This window comes from Glandiceps talaboti, chromosome 20 (assembly GCF_964340395.1).
Source record: "Glandiceps talaboti chromosome 20, keGlaTala1.1, whole genome shotgun sequence".
NCBI classification, from domain to species: Eukaryota; Metazoa; Hemichordata; class Enteropneusta; family Spengelidae; genus Glandiceps; species Glandiceps talaboti.
The window spans coordinates 16,242,857-16,258,494 of NC_135568.1; the positions used below are offsets into that span (position 1 = coordinate 16,242,857).

General features: G+C 36.1%; 1 protein-coding gene across 1 annotated transcript; it reads right to left on the reverse strand.

Moving 5' to 3' along the window:
• Positions 1-925: 925 nt before the first annotated feature.
• LOC144450768 (vacuolar protein-sorting-associated protein 25-like) lies at positions 926-15,237 on the reverse strand. The gene is made up of 6 exons (XM_078141480.1): positions 15,183-15,237; positions 14,158-14,303; positions 12,877-12,930; positions 12,373-12,461; positions 11,217-11,292; positions 926-2,670 (listed from the first exon to the last, which is right to left on the reverse strand). The coding sequence occupies exons 1-6, from the start codon at positions 15,230-15,232 to the stop codon at positions 2,558-2,560; spliced, it is 528 nt and encodes a 175-aa protein (XP_077997606.1). The 5' UTR covers positions 15,233-15,237; the 3' UTR covers positions 926-2,557.
• Positions 15,238-15,638: the final 401 nt, after the last annotated feature.

Below are 15,638 nucleotides of genomic sequence, written 5' to 3' on the forward strand. Positions count from 1 at the left end.
AACTCATGCATGCATGGTATATAAAACATATTCTTTGGTGGTAGATAAGTGAAGGTGGAATGCAATTCAACTCAAATTTCTCTTAAGACAACACCTCAACACATAAGACAGACCCTGAGATCCTGCCTTTTAGTGAGAATCACTGGATATATAGCTTGCTCACACATTTGGAGAATGAATGGCACCATCCCATGGCCCTGTTGTCAGAAACAAAAGATTGTACAGTCTAACCACTGTGGGGCGCTGTTCAGAAGTTAACAAGGTGAGCTAGCTGGCCTGGATTGATGACAACTCGTCATGAAAATGTTGATGGCATACTCTTGGTAAGTTGAAATAGTTACATTTGTTTTGTTTTTCGTGTAATTTCCTATAACTTCTTTATTTCCTTCATGACTTACTGTTGTACGGCTGTATGCTTGCAATCCAGGATGAAAATTAGAACACTTACAATAGGGTGATTTTGTACTTACAGCAGTGGCAAGCTAAGTGTAACATTTGCTCTGTTTTATCTACATTGATGTGACTGTGGTTTCTTTGTTTATCAAGTGTCAAAGTTGCTTTAATACATGCACAGAGCAAATACCACACTGAACTTGCCATGTTGTACTTCATATGTCTGTTTATGAAGTTCTAGAAGTTGCTTACATGCAGAGCAAACACCACACTTAACTTGCCATAGCTGTACTTCATATGTCTGTTTATAAAGTCATAGTTGCTTACATGTACAGAGAAAACACCACACTTAACTTGCCATGGCTGTACTTCAAATGTCTGTTTATGCAGTCATAGAAGTTGCTTACATGCATAGAGCAAACACCACACTGAACTTGCCATAGCTGTACTTCTAACACACAAATCAACATAAACGCAATTTTATGAAATGAGTTTATGTAAGTATTTATTTACAAAAAAAATGGTGTCTCACATGTAGCTAGTATGTAATGTGTTCATTATTACTTTTTCTGCAACTACATTTATTATACAAGTGAAAGTAACTACAACTTTTTCATTAATTTTTGTTAAAGCTGCACTAGCTGTAACCGGAGTATTATTTTTTCAATCAGATAACCAACAATATATTCACTGAAAATTGATAACCTACCAATAATTAGACATTGTACATGTTAATTAGGGATTGATTCTATCAAGAAGTAATACAGAAACAGGTTGAAATTATGATCACATTGAGGGCGCTGTTTTTGGGGTATGGACCAAAAATTCATTTGATTGGATTTATTGTACCATACAATGTATTATGTGTAGGGCTGCACAATTACAAATTTTATATATTTACCCATAGGTGTTTTAAGACTGTTCAGGGTGTACAATATTATGAGTAAATAATTATTTCTAACTGAACAGTTTTAAAAAAACGCCAGTTGCAACTAATACTGTAACAGCTTTTAACATTTACCAGTTGAAAAATACATCATACATTAGACTCAGTCTCAGTCTTTGCTAAATTGTCATCATTTTGCAGCTTATGAGTTCACTTTAAAGGGGCACAAGCTGAGTTTATAAGAATTCCACTCAAGTGAAAACACCTAATATAATAAAACCACATTCCAGTATAATGTTAATGTAAATGCATGTCTTCTATAACATTACAATTGTCTGCTGGCATTGTTAGAACAGTTGATTATATCATAGACCCTACACCAACATAGACCCTACAGTTGGTGTAGGGTCTATGATTACATTAAATACTACAGGAATTCATGAACATTTTTTGACGCGTATCATAAATTATATCATCGGATTGTTTATTAGTTATATCTCAATACCAGGTTCAGGTTCAGTCAATTCCAAGTGGTGGTTAAGTATGCTTCAGTATGTACAATACTGTGAGTACCTTTTAAATATGCAATAAAAACTACACCTAAACATGTATAAACTCAGCTTGTGCCCATTACACTGCAGTTGACATGCAGCATTGAGTTCAACAAAGTCATTATGTATCTCATCTACTCACTGTATCATGGCCAGGACTCTAATACTATGACAGAACCCCATGACACACAAGTGCAAGTGTGGTGTACTCTGGTTTTTTGCATGAGTGCTTGCAATGTTCTCTGTGTCTGTACTTTCAAGAGCATAGCGAGTGACAGTGCAGCAGAAAACACTGCAAATACCCCCAGAGTACCCACACTAGAACTCACATGCCATGGGGTTCTGTTATTATTACATTTTTATCTGAAATGGTAAAATTTCCATACAAATCATACAACGTGATCAAGTGATTTCATGTGTACCTAGCTATTGCATCCTCATTTGCATATCATTTGCATGCAGGTGTGCAATAGTGTTTTCAGTATTGCAGTGGAGTGCAAATATGATTATTATGAATGCACACCAGTGCAAGTAATCTCTGGTACATATGTAATAATATGTGTTATCATTGACAGTACATTATAAACATGAATTACAGAGACATCTATACATATATTATTATATTAACTACCTGACATACAATGATTACTCAAGTGACATTATATTCCTACGATAATTCTTTCTTACAAAAATTGCTCTTATATATTTTTGATTATACTAGACAAGTCTAAAAAAATTTAACACCTTCATTGCCATCGAATGATATAAGTTCAGCTTTTCTTTGTGCTTCTAATGTCTTTAATGATCTCTTCAGTAACATCATATCAAGACCATGGAATTCTGGAAAAGAAAAATAATGCATTATTAGCATGTATGCCTTGCCACACTTCACTATCATTCGGTATCCACATTTGCACTCCTGAATCTGAGCCTAGCTACAGTTTGACAGAATACATGTATGCATTCCAAATCTGAGCCTAGCTATAGTTTGACAGAATACATGTATGCATGCCAAATCTGAGCCAAGCTACACTTTGACAGAATACATGTATACATGCCAAATCTGAGCCAAGCTACACTTTGACAGAATCTGTATATACATTCCTAATCTGAGCCTAGCTACACTTTGACAGAATACATGTAGGCATTACAGTCTGGAAACTGGTCACGCATGTGTAGCAAATATACAAATTCAAACCGCATGGTGGATCGTTGCCGTAGCACAAAACATAATTTGCTGTATCTAACGTTTACACTAGTCTCAAAAACGTTATGTGAATTACTGTGAATTACAATAATGCCTGAGAGAGATAAAGCATGCCATCTGATTGGTATATTGGTACTACATGCAGCACGAAAACTCCTCGAAGCCATATTATGCGACCACGTTTCACAATCTACGGTAAGAACCACTGGGTTGGGTACATCCTCACTTTTTTTCGACATATATTTTCGCCGTGTCAGTATCGTTACCAAATGTTGACACATACCTAAAGGCAGGTAGCAAGATTTTGCTCCAATAACTGCAGATCCAATGAATTAGATTGCATTTGAAACAAAATGTTTTACATCATTCCTCAGTAAATACAATGTAGTAACATTCAGATTATAATAAATGTATTGAAATGATATCAAACAGGTAAGACTACTAATTCATGTTAGGATGTACACTGTAGTGGTGGGTATGCATGTACATTTGTATATACCATTATGATATGTATGTGTGCATGTATATGTATTTGTACATTGACATTAAATGTTACCTATGTACATGTGCTTAAAATAAAAGTCTTGTTGTTCTCCAAATGTACCATCTGTTGAATAAAAATTATCAATTTATTTAATTTATATAAATACAATACAGTGTATAAAATATTTACAGTACATCAAAATTACAAATATCTAAATTGTACCTGGTGTAGCTGGTTTTCATGTGAAGAGCTGTAGTATCTATGTACAACTGATTAAAGTTACAGACACTGTATATGTTTATAATGTAGATATATATTTATGATTGGACTACATGTAAAAATCACACTCTCACCATAAGTATACATTTTGTGTAATTCAATATTTCACTATAGTTAACGAGCCATAATGCTGATTATCACTCAGTGACACCTACAAAACAATGGACAATTCCTCAATATGAGACGTACTAACTGACAAAACTAAAGAGCCATAGCGATTATGGTTGTCTCTTGAAGAGCTGGAATGAGAATGTGTATCTACAAAAATTATTCTATTATTTGCAAACATAAATAAATATGAACGACCATTTCGTATGTATATGAGTGCAGTGTTGTTTGTGTGTGTGAGTTGGATGAGGTAATATAGAAGGTGTGATTGGTTTGTTTGGGAAGAATTGACCTTTAGATAGACAGGGCCTACTTCTTGACCAATGTCCCTCACATGTAGCAAAGGACTTAGAAATGTAACTGCATCGTGGACACCAAAGTTGAGATGTCCAGTACATGTATGTGATGAATGCATTTGTGTTATGTAATCATCATTTATTGCATTACCATTCAGTTTGCAGTGTATTAACATCTGAAGAAATGCTGGACTGAGAGATTGCTCAGGAATGTGGGATGAAGAATGCCTGATTTGTGAGATAAAGTTTGATGAGAAGAGAATGGCAATCAGTGTACATGCATTACTCCCTGTCAGTGTAGGGTTATACAGTTAGACTGGCAGAGATCCAAAGGGAGTGTCCATATATGTACATGTTTGTGAGAAGAAGGAATGGTATGTGATTCTGCATGCATTGTACGTACTCTTTTTTTCATTGACTATGGACCTGTTTGTGAATGGTTGTCACCTGTGTGTAGTGGGTTGACCTCTCTGTGTTGTGGGTTGACCTCTCTGTGTGAGATGGGTTGACCTCTGTGTATGGTGGGTTGACCTCTCTGTGTGAGATGGGTTGACCTCTGTGTATGGTGGGTTGACACATCTGTGTTGTGGGTTGAACTCTCTGTGTTGTGGGTTGTCCCGTGTGTGTGGTGGGTTGACCTCTCTGTGTGAGATGGGTTGACCTCTGTGTATGGTGGGTTGACACATCTGTGTTGTGGGTTGAACTCTCTGTGTTGTGGGTTGTCCCGTGTGTGTGGTGGGTTGACCTCTCTGTGTGAGATGGGTTGACCTCTGTGTATGGTGGGTTGACCTCTCTGTGTTGTGGGTTGAACTCTCTGTGTTGTGGGTTGTCCCGTGTGTGTGGTGGGTTGACCTCTCTGTGTTGTGGGTTGACCTCTCTGTGTGAGATGGGTTGACCTCTGTGTATGGTGGGTTGACCTCTCTGTGTTGTGGGTTGACCTCTCTGTGTTGTGGGTTGTCCCCTGTGTGTGGTGGGTTGATCTTTATGTGTGGTGGGTTGTCCCCTGTGTGTGGTGGGTTGATCTCTCTGTGTGGTGCTTTGTCTTTATTTTGTGTTTCTGTGTGCTGGACATGTGATTGTTGGATGTCTCTGTGACAGCTAGCCTGTAGTGTTCATTTCCTTTTCTATGTTAGCTTCTATAATGTTTGCATATGTTGGCATGACTATTGGAGAGTAGTTCTTAATGTCATTTTGTATTTGTGAATGTGCACGACTGATAGTAGTTACTGTCTGCTGTATTTGTGAATGTGCACAACTGATAGTAGTTACTGTCTGCTGTATTTGTGAATGTGCACGACTGATAGTAGTTACTGTCTGCTGTATTTGTGAATGTGCACAACTGATAGAAGTTACTGTCTGCTGTATTTGTGAATGTGCACGACTGATAGTAGTTACTGTCTGCTGTATTTGTGAATGTACACGACTGATAGAAGTTACTGTCTGCTGTATTTGTGAATGTGCACGACTGATAGAAGTTACTGTCTGCTGTATTTGTGAATGTGCACGACTGATAGTAGTTACTGTCTGCTGTATTTGTGAATGTACACGACTGATAGAAGTTACTGTCTGCTGTATTTGTGAATGTGCACGACTGATAGTAGTTACTGTCTGCTGTATTTGTGAATGTACACGACTGATAGTAGTTACTGTCTGCTGTATTTGTGAATGTGCAAGACTGATAGTAGTTACTGTCTGCTGTATTTGTGAATGTGCACGACTGATAGTAGTTACTGTCTGCTGTATCTGTGAATGTGCACGACTGTTAGTAGTTACTGTCTGCTGTATTTGTGAATGTGCACGACTGATAGAAGTTACTGTCTGCTGTATTTGTGAATGTACACGACTGATAGTAGTTACTGTCTGCTGTATTTGTGAATGTACACGACTGATAGTAGTTACTGTCTGCTGTATCTGTGAATGTGCACGACTGTTAGTAGTTACTGTCTGCTGTATTTGTGAATGTGCACGACTGATAGTAGTTACTGTCTGCTGTATTTGTGAATGTACACGACTGATAGTAGTTACTGTCTGCTGTATTTGTGAATGTGCACGACTGATAGTAGTTACTGTCAGCTGTGTTTGTGAATATGCATGACTGATAGTAGTTACTGTCTACTGTATTTGTAGGTCGTACATTGTCATCAGCAACACTGTCAGAACCTTGGCTTATGCCATCATGAGGAACATCTGGATCTTCATTTGATTGTCCTATTATTGTCTTATTCAATTGCCAATACTTCAACTTCTTGAAGAAGGAGTGGAGTACACGTTACGCAACCATTTCCTTGTACATAAGTATTAAAACAGACTTGATGATAAGAATGCCCACATGGAAGAAGTACTATCTCTGCTTATGAGGATGTGTTTGGTTGCTGACTTCATAGTCACACCTGAAAGGCAGTTTGAGAAATAACATAATTACCATAAGTTAAAAAGTACCGACAAATGTACTATTGCACTAAATGTATGTGCAGATTCAAAGTTGAATTATTCAGAACTAAACCATAGAAAGTCAAATTGATATACAGGATAAACATTTGTGCATGATTTTATGTACCATGTCAGATAAGCTATCAAGATACAATTTTTTTTAGCAATGTTCATTTCTCTGTGAAATTGTAAAAGAGAATTTTAAAGGTCAGAATAAGTAATCACATGTTAATTCTAACTTACTGTAAACTCTGATTTGGTTCACTGTCAGGTTGTTTGGAGAGGAAATTGTAGCCCAATGGAAGATACCTGTTGTCGATGATGTGTGTTTAGGCTGTCGTAGTCGTGGTGATCACACTGTGAATATACTCTGTAAATGCAAAAGGTAAACAAGTCAGTACTACCAATAATGCACCTAATTTAGCAAAAATAGGGCATAATATTAGAAGTTGTTTCTATGTAATATCATTGGGAGTAGGGAGTTGTTGTTATACTCTGGATCGTATAGCTATCAAATGTTATTAAACAGTAAGTAACACAGGGAGGGATGTCAAATCTCACAGCATACAGCAAAGACTTGCACAACAGCTTTTCACTGAAAGGAGACTTGATTTGTTTTTCCACCTGAACTCAAAATCCAAACTAATATTTCACTTGAAAACATAAATAATTAAAACTAGTAAGGTTCTCTAACACCTCCCGAGATAATTGACATGCTACTCATTGGATAATCGTCCATCACATGATTACTCTTAAGCACTATGATTGGACCCATACATTAAATTATGTAAATCTGCCATACATGTAGTTAATATATTATATCACTAGACATTAAGTATGTTTGTCAAGACATACCCCAGTGACATCGCCACACCAAGGTGTAATTCACATTTAAATATTAGCTTTTTAAACATCCAATTAGACTTCTTATATTAGGGTCAAACATACTAGTAGCCATATTGATGACACTTGAAGCTTTGTTAGTCCGGTCTGGTAGTCTCGGTGTTCTTATGACTGTATAATCATCGATTATCAACATTCCAATTTTTTCCTTCTGTCAATGTAAAAGATCAAAAAAATGTTTTGTTGATTATATTTCTTTAAATAGGAACAAAGATAATGCTGACTTTACTATGGCTGCCTTTTTAGGTTTTGTATGACCTCTCAAAAAGACAGCTATAAACTGGACAAGTGTGGCTCAAAAGAGGCCTCAGTGTAGCAATTGGTCCGCTTTTGTAACTACAAATATACTCACTACCCCTTGTAACTTGTGACCTAAACACAAGAAATATCAGAAAGTTGTTGAATATCAATCAAGAATTGTACTAACATGACTTCTTTTTTTTAAATATAGGTAGAAAGTGTAAAGAAGATGTTGAAGTCCTACAGTTACCTGAAATAGCAAAGTGTATGCAACAACGAAGATGTCCGCTGGTGTTGTAAAACCTCCCTGGACACACTGTGTTGCTTTTTTGTAGAGATGGACTTCTGTATTGTATGATACAGTCCTGGCGCATGTTGCTCTGAAAATGACAACATACGCTTGTAGTCCATCAAAGGTGTTGGATTCTCTTGAACTTTGAGGGACTGTTGAAGTTTGTCAACAAGGCTTGGGAAATCTGCAAAATACCCAAAAAGAGAGAATAATAAATTGACCACATCAATTTAATATACTCTGTTCATGGACATTGACTAGCTACCTGACAGATGAAAGATTATACAGTTTGGCCACTAGGGGTGCTATTACAGATTTTTTCAAAATTCAAGTAGTTGCAGTGTGACATGTTTGAACTTGTCCTGTATCACCACCATCTCACTGTAAAACACAATAGTATTCTAGGCAAGATATTTTTTGTACATTTGATGTTATTTTTACAAACTGTTCTATCTTCTTTCGCTGATAAGTAGTTGATCTGACAATGTCTGCCATGATATAGAAAATTAGAATGTAAAAAAAAAATATATAAATATATATATAAGTTTTTATTTTACAAGATTTTGCATTTATTATTTAGAATGTTTACATTAATGATGTATGCATGGAGTCTGAGTGTTGATATATTTCAACAGAAATTGCTACCTCGCACTGTTACATCCTCACCTTGCAAAGTTATTTCATCTGGAGAGTTTGTTTCTCCAGAGTCTCTTGGTAGATGATCATCATCGTTGTCGTCAATAGAATTAACTGTCGCCTAGAAAGATATCACGGTAAAATTGTAACATTCAGTGTATCTTGTGAACAATTTTGAAAGGTGCATATTGTTTTCAAAAAATGGAGAAATATTACTTGAACGTTCTGACATGATAAATTACTTCTTAAAAATTAAATTTAGCATTTTTAATATTCAAGTTGATAAAGGTATAATTATTTTACTTGAATAATATATTTGTATTTTTATTCATTTATTTATTTATTTAATCATTTATTTATTTATATTTATAAATTGGTGTTCATAAATTTGTTCAGTTGAATCTTGACTTGTGTGCACTGTGTAACTTGTAAAATCAGATATTATTATCAGACTTACCTTTCGTTTCTGAGGAGGAACAAAAAGTGGATGGTGTAGAAATAGAGATTCCAAGCTGTCTACCATCTTTCTACATTTTCTGCAAATTTGCTTACCACCTATCTCAGGATGACAAAGCTCTTAAAAAAATGTCAACAAACGTGTTGGATGTGGTTGAAGTGACCCGGAGTGTAGCCTTGGTGATGGACAGACACACTTTGACTTTCTTCGTAATAAATCGTAGTGATGTCTACAAAGAAAAGTATTTCTCCCACCTCCAACAGCCAATGACATTGATTTACCAGCTCTAATAAATTTGTCTGGATTTTCAATGGAGCAATCAACTTTTGACCGTGTTTTTGACCACAAACTGCAAACACGATGTCATTTTTTTCAGTCTTCCCGCCAGGTTGACAATATCTGACTTCCCACGCCTATGTCATGTATATATGTAGTGGTACATTAGTAGTACACTATTTCCAACTACTAATGTTTTACAATGACTATATTTTATTGCTATTAGAGTGCTCTGTTTTGAAGTCTACAATGACATAGTTGATCTTGAATGTTCATTTCCGTTACTTTACGCATTAATTTGGAACAGTCAATATTCCAATCACACCAATCGCTTCCTCTTCCGTAGAATTTGCAACCTGAGATGTGCGCATGCGTGACCAATGTCCAGACTGTACTGAGGCCATGTATACATTCCAAGTCTGAGCCTAGCTACACTTTGACAGAATCCATGTACACACTTCTAATCAGAGCCTAGCTACACTGACAATCTACGTATGCATTTCTAATCTGAGCCTTGCCACATGTTGACAGAATCCATGTATGCATTCCAAATCTGAGGCTAGCTACACTTTGACAGAATACATGTATGCATTCTTAATCTGAGCCTAGCTACACTGTGACTTAATCCATGATGTATGCATTCTTAATCGGCGCCTAGCCACACTGATAGAATCCATGTATGCATTCCTAATCTGAGGCTAGCTACACTTTGACAGAATCCATGTATGCATTCTTAATCTGAGCCTAGCTACACTGTGACTTAATCCATGATGTATGCATTCTTAATCGGAGCCTAGCCACACTGATAGAATCCATGTATGCATTCCTAATCTCAGCCTGAAAGCTAAATTACCAATTTTACATAAAGGTCTTATCTAAGCTTTTCCCTTCTTACACAAATTCCCAGTATACATTTACAATGCCAACCTTGTCCTAGCTAACTGAGATTACTTGAACATTGTTTACCGTGTGTATAGGGGCACCTTTGACAAAGTAACATATACATATAGTTACTTTGGAACAAATAAATTGGAAATGAATACAATGTTTTTGATCCATCTACATTGTATTACCTCAGATCTGAAAGACAATCTCGATATCGAGGCAAAGATTCATACTTTTTATACCAGAGGGAATTGAATAATCCATGATTTCAAGTTTGCGTCTTTTCCTGTTAAATGTCACTTATTTTCTTTCTGTTTTCTGTGATTGTCATATTGTTCGTATCTGTAGAGTAACTTTTTGGTAACTGCTGGGAAATCTTATTCTCAGGTTTTTAGAAAGTTATCACAATATCAGGTTTAATGTTTGTCACTATGTCTATTCGTACTTTTAATGAAGTTTAGAGGAAAAAGACTGTCAGTTTTTTAGTCAGACTGTATTTATCGTGTAATCCTATCATTTCAATTGTTGTGTCAAATATGATTTTGTCTCAGAGTATGCTGTGGAATACTTGGTGTAAGAGGATTTTTTAAGCTCCTCGTTTGTATATATTTTTTTTGTTTCCCTACTTTTATTTAATTCTGTATATGGATATTTTTTGTCTGAAATAAACTTAAATAAATAAATAATAATAAGCAACCTTGATTAGAGCAATACATTGGACAGACGGATCTAATCATGACATTTGTTTCCAATTTACCGTTCCAAAGTAACTGGAGTTTACTGTCCTATTGATTCTTGAAGGTATAAACATTGTATTTGCCAGAAACTGTAGTACAAGAGACACATACCATTCCAAAAATCTGTTATAAAATGAACTCAATATATTGACATACCTTCTTTGCTAGTGTCATCTCCACTTACTAATTCATATAGTGTACAAACTGTATTTAATAAACCATTTGTTGATGCCTGCAATTAATTATTAAGAATTTATTACCAAATTGTCTACAATTACATAACACTTTTGCAGAGTGTAATAGTTAAATAATAACACATGATAGCAAGGGCAATATCATGATTTATTGCCTACCTGAGGGATGGTGGTCATGATTGTAATATTGATGTCCGAGCTGAAGGTGAGGGTATCATCATTATTACGGTCATGACCACTACACTGAGGATGGGTAATGAATCGTGATATTGGCGGTGGAATCGTGTGTTATTTATTTTATTACACCGAACAAAATCTGTGTCAAAGTTGGGTTGTCAAATATGAGCTGTGTTACCACTGAAAATATTACCATTTCAGAAAAGTGGATGCAATCAAGCAGTTGAAACAGTTTTGAAAGATTGATAAGCTTAGTACAGCACTTGCCTTATGAATTTTACTGTTCGTTTGTTGCAGCTGTCGATTATTTTGTGTGTTAGTTACTTTCCATAGGCTAGCTAAACATGGGGTTGTACTTGTGAATGAGCACTTATTATGCATAGAGTGTACGCGAAGACATTCAATTTGATGTCAAAGGGCAACATTACAGCACGCGACAGGGCAACATCAAAACATACCTGGCAACAACAGCATTTTTTAGAATGTCACGTGTTCCTGTTGTAGCCAATGACAGCATCTCACTCGAAATACAGTATACACTCGACAGTGTTGAATCACCTGTTGGTAAATGTGTAACTGTACACATATAACGGTACAACAAATCCAAAAAATAGTGCCAATGGCGTTGTAGCAATGTCTCCACCAAATACCAAGGCAATCGGTCTGGCACTTTTTGAGTTTAAGTTGCCCACGAAAACACACACACACACACACACACAGATGGACAGACACTGCACCATGCCTATAGCACTATTGAACCTTATCAGTTCATTTTTGGGTCCACACTCTAAAATCAGCATCCCGTTGCAATCACAATTGCAACCACTTCTTGCAGATAAAACTGATTTCTAACCAACATGTACAATGTCTAAGTAAGTGTATAGTATTGCCCTTACTGACAAGACATGTGTTATTACTTAAACAATAAATTCTATTCCTACCCATTGATAAAGTAGTGATCCCCATTCCTCGGGTGTTCTCCACATTATCAGACATCTTCGTCTACTTTTATCGGCCCATTCAAGGTTACCTGTGAGGAAAAGCAATGAAATGAATTCATACAACAATACAGCTAAATACATACACATGACATACAATACACAAAATATATTTTCTTAGGGACGATCACAGTGCCACACAAGCTTAATAAGAAATTTTGTTCATGGGGGGGGGGTCTGGCATCAATGCAATAGCTAAACTTCATTCACTTCTAACCACATTTTGAAAAGTTCACTTCTGATGTGATATACAGTGCTGGGTTTCTGGTAGTATTTTAATGTGTTTACAATCTTAGTGGTAATAGTGACTGCTACAATTTTCACCATGGTTTACATCATATATATATATAAATGTGTTGATATTGCACTTGTGAACCTTTGTTTAGGGGGAGGGGATTTTGTCCTATAAATGAATCAGATTGGAAACAACAAAGAACACACTGTTACCTTTCTTTCTAAGTTCTTCCAATACAATATGCACTGCATCTACTGGTAGTTTTCCTGGAGATTAGATTTAAGGAAAGGGACAACTATAGACAAAAGTGTCACCAATAACACCTGATGTTTTCTGAAGAAACATACAACTACTAACATCAGGCCGTGGACAAACAGAATATGTTAAAAAAAGGGAAAATAAACAAATGAATTGGATTAATAACTATTGTCACAGCATGTTGGAACAGAAGAGACATGGTTACATGGTTTGATAAGAACAGTTTTATGGCCTAATGCCAGGGGAACTGGCAATTTGTTTGTGAATTTGAACTATTATTTAAAGTGGCCATAAATCTGTTCTTATCAAATAATGGAATGTAATACAAGTCTCTGTACTTCCAACATGCTGCGCGAAGTGTTATTAACCCAATCCATTTGTTTACTTTCCCTGTTTGTAACAGGTTCCATTCATCCACGGTCTGACGTCAGTAATTGTATCATAAATATCTACTAGAGTTTAACAAGACTCTTCCCAAACCTCCCCATCATCGTATTACTATGATTAATTCAGAAACACTGCACACTGCAATACCATACATCTAAATGGAGTCATAACAGTCCAATGGTTACAGTGGATGGCTTGGAATCCGTAGGTTGCAGGTTCAAGCCTCAATGCTGCAAATTTGTTTCTGAATGAACCATGACTGTGCCACAGTCAACCCAGCTGTATAATTGGGGATCTTGTAGGATAGATGTTGCAATGGGAAATCAGTAATCTTACAGTTGTATGAGTTTTACAGTTACGAAGGCTTTAATGGGCTACATGTGCTCTCCATAGAATTGTGGAAATAAAAAAGGCCATTGTGTTGCCACTTAAAAATACAATGTAGGTCCATGCCAAGGGTCAGTGTGCCCTCTAGCCAATTTCATGAGCCACTGATGAGGACAATTTCTAGTGACACACCAAAATTTGGCGTTCTCATATGTCTTACTATGTGGTGACTCACAAGAAATGTCAGTTTTTATCATTTTGACTCAGAACAACAAAATTTGGCTATAACTAGAGGGAACACTGCCAAGGGTATACTGTAGTAATAATAATAATAATTAAGTGCTTTGATCACAGTGAGGGAAAGTGCTATATAAAAATTAACATTATTATTCTGAAATTGACTACCATGCATATCTGACTAATGAAAGTATGACTCTTATTAACACTTTACATAATGAATCATTTCATTGACTAGATTTGATGAAATACCACCAAACAGACAACGATATTTTGAAGGATACTGTCAATTTGAGTGTTGTGGAAGAGTGGACTGGACTGTGCTTCTGTTACATCTAGACTAAATATTTTCTTGTGCTTGTGATAGGAAAGTACAAGACTACACCATGCTTGAAGCTGCTTCTGCCGAGTCTCTAAGTTTGGCTGAAGTCTGGAAAAAAATAGACAGTATATAGTGAATTATAAGATACATTATCATGTATATCAGCAGAGTTACACTGCATCAATAATTTACAAGTTGTCCTGATGTCCTGATGTATGTTTACATTACTTAGTAGAAGCATTATTTGTAATATTATTTAAAATATTCAAATATTATCTAACCAACACAGACAAGATTACATGTCCCCTTAGTCCTGTTGTAGACACACTCATGATTCTAACAATTACATGGGCACCCCACCCCATCATAATCTCAGAACAAATAGAGAAGGGACAGGGGATGGATGGGAACACAAGAGGCACGTGACGTACACATATTATTGCTTAGAGAATTAGATTGCCGCTTTCCTAAGGAAAATATCCCTCCTGCTACATATATATAAATCTCTACACTAGTAGATATTAACACAAATTATTTGCTCACGGGTAGGAAATCATAGTCAAAACGTTGTCATATCTAGTCCGTAGACAAGGAAAATAAGAAAATACTATGTACACGCCCCTGTGCCCTGTGGATGAGGACAGGGGATGGTGTCAGAATCATGACTGGGAATCACGGTCTGATATTGCAAGCAGGAATACGCATTTGTCCTTGTGAGCGCTAGCCATATAAAGATTCGGCGTGGAATCTTTTCGGGGACTTTGATGACCAAGAAAGTCATTGAATTTGTTGCAGTCTGCACATGTCAACAAATGCGGAAATACAACTCCATGACGAACTCACGCGCAAGCTGTGCGCATTGAATACAATGTATAATCGTGATCTTAGGTTAGATTCTAAAAAATATCGATACGGAAGCATGTTTAATTATGCTAATTAGATTAACAACAAACGATCGGCAAATTGTGCAGAATAGAAGAAACTTACGTAAAGAATGGTGGAAATTTGTACTGCCAAGGCCACTCGAACGTCGCCATTTGTAACGCTAAGTCTGCGCATGTCACACATTGACACAAGGAAAATCCACTTTATTTATTTTCCCTAGCCATCTTTTGCTTGCACTGTTGTCATCTCAAAACGTCTTATCGTTAATATGATTATTACTAAGGTTACAATCATCAAATTGAACATTAATTTGTTTATTTTAGCCGCAAACTTTTAACCAATGAACGTCCGTCTTGTTAACGACCAATCACAAACAATATCTCTTGAAATTCCTTCAATAATCTATACATCCTCTTTCGCAACAGATTTACATGCGTACGTTATGCATTACTGTTTGTGCATGTAAGGTCAATAAATTGGCATAGAATATATTATTCTATATTTATAATAATTAAAGAAGGAAATTAAAATGTTATTTCTGATAGAAAGTTACCCTAA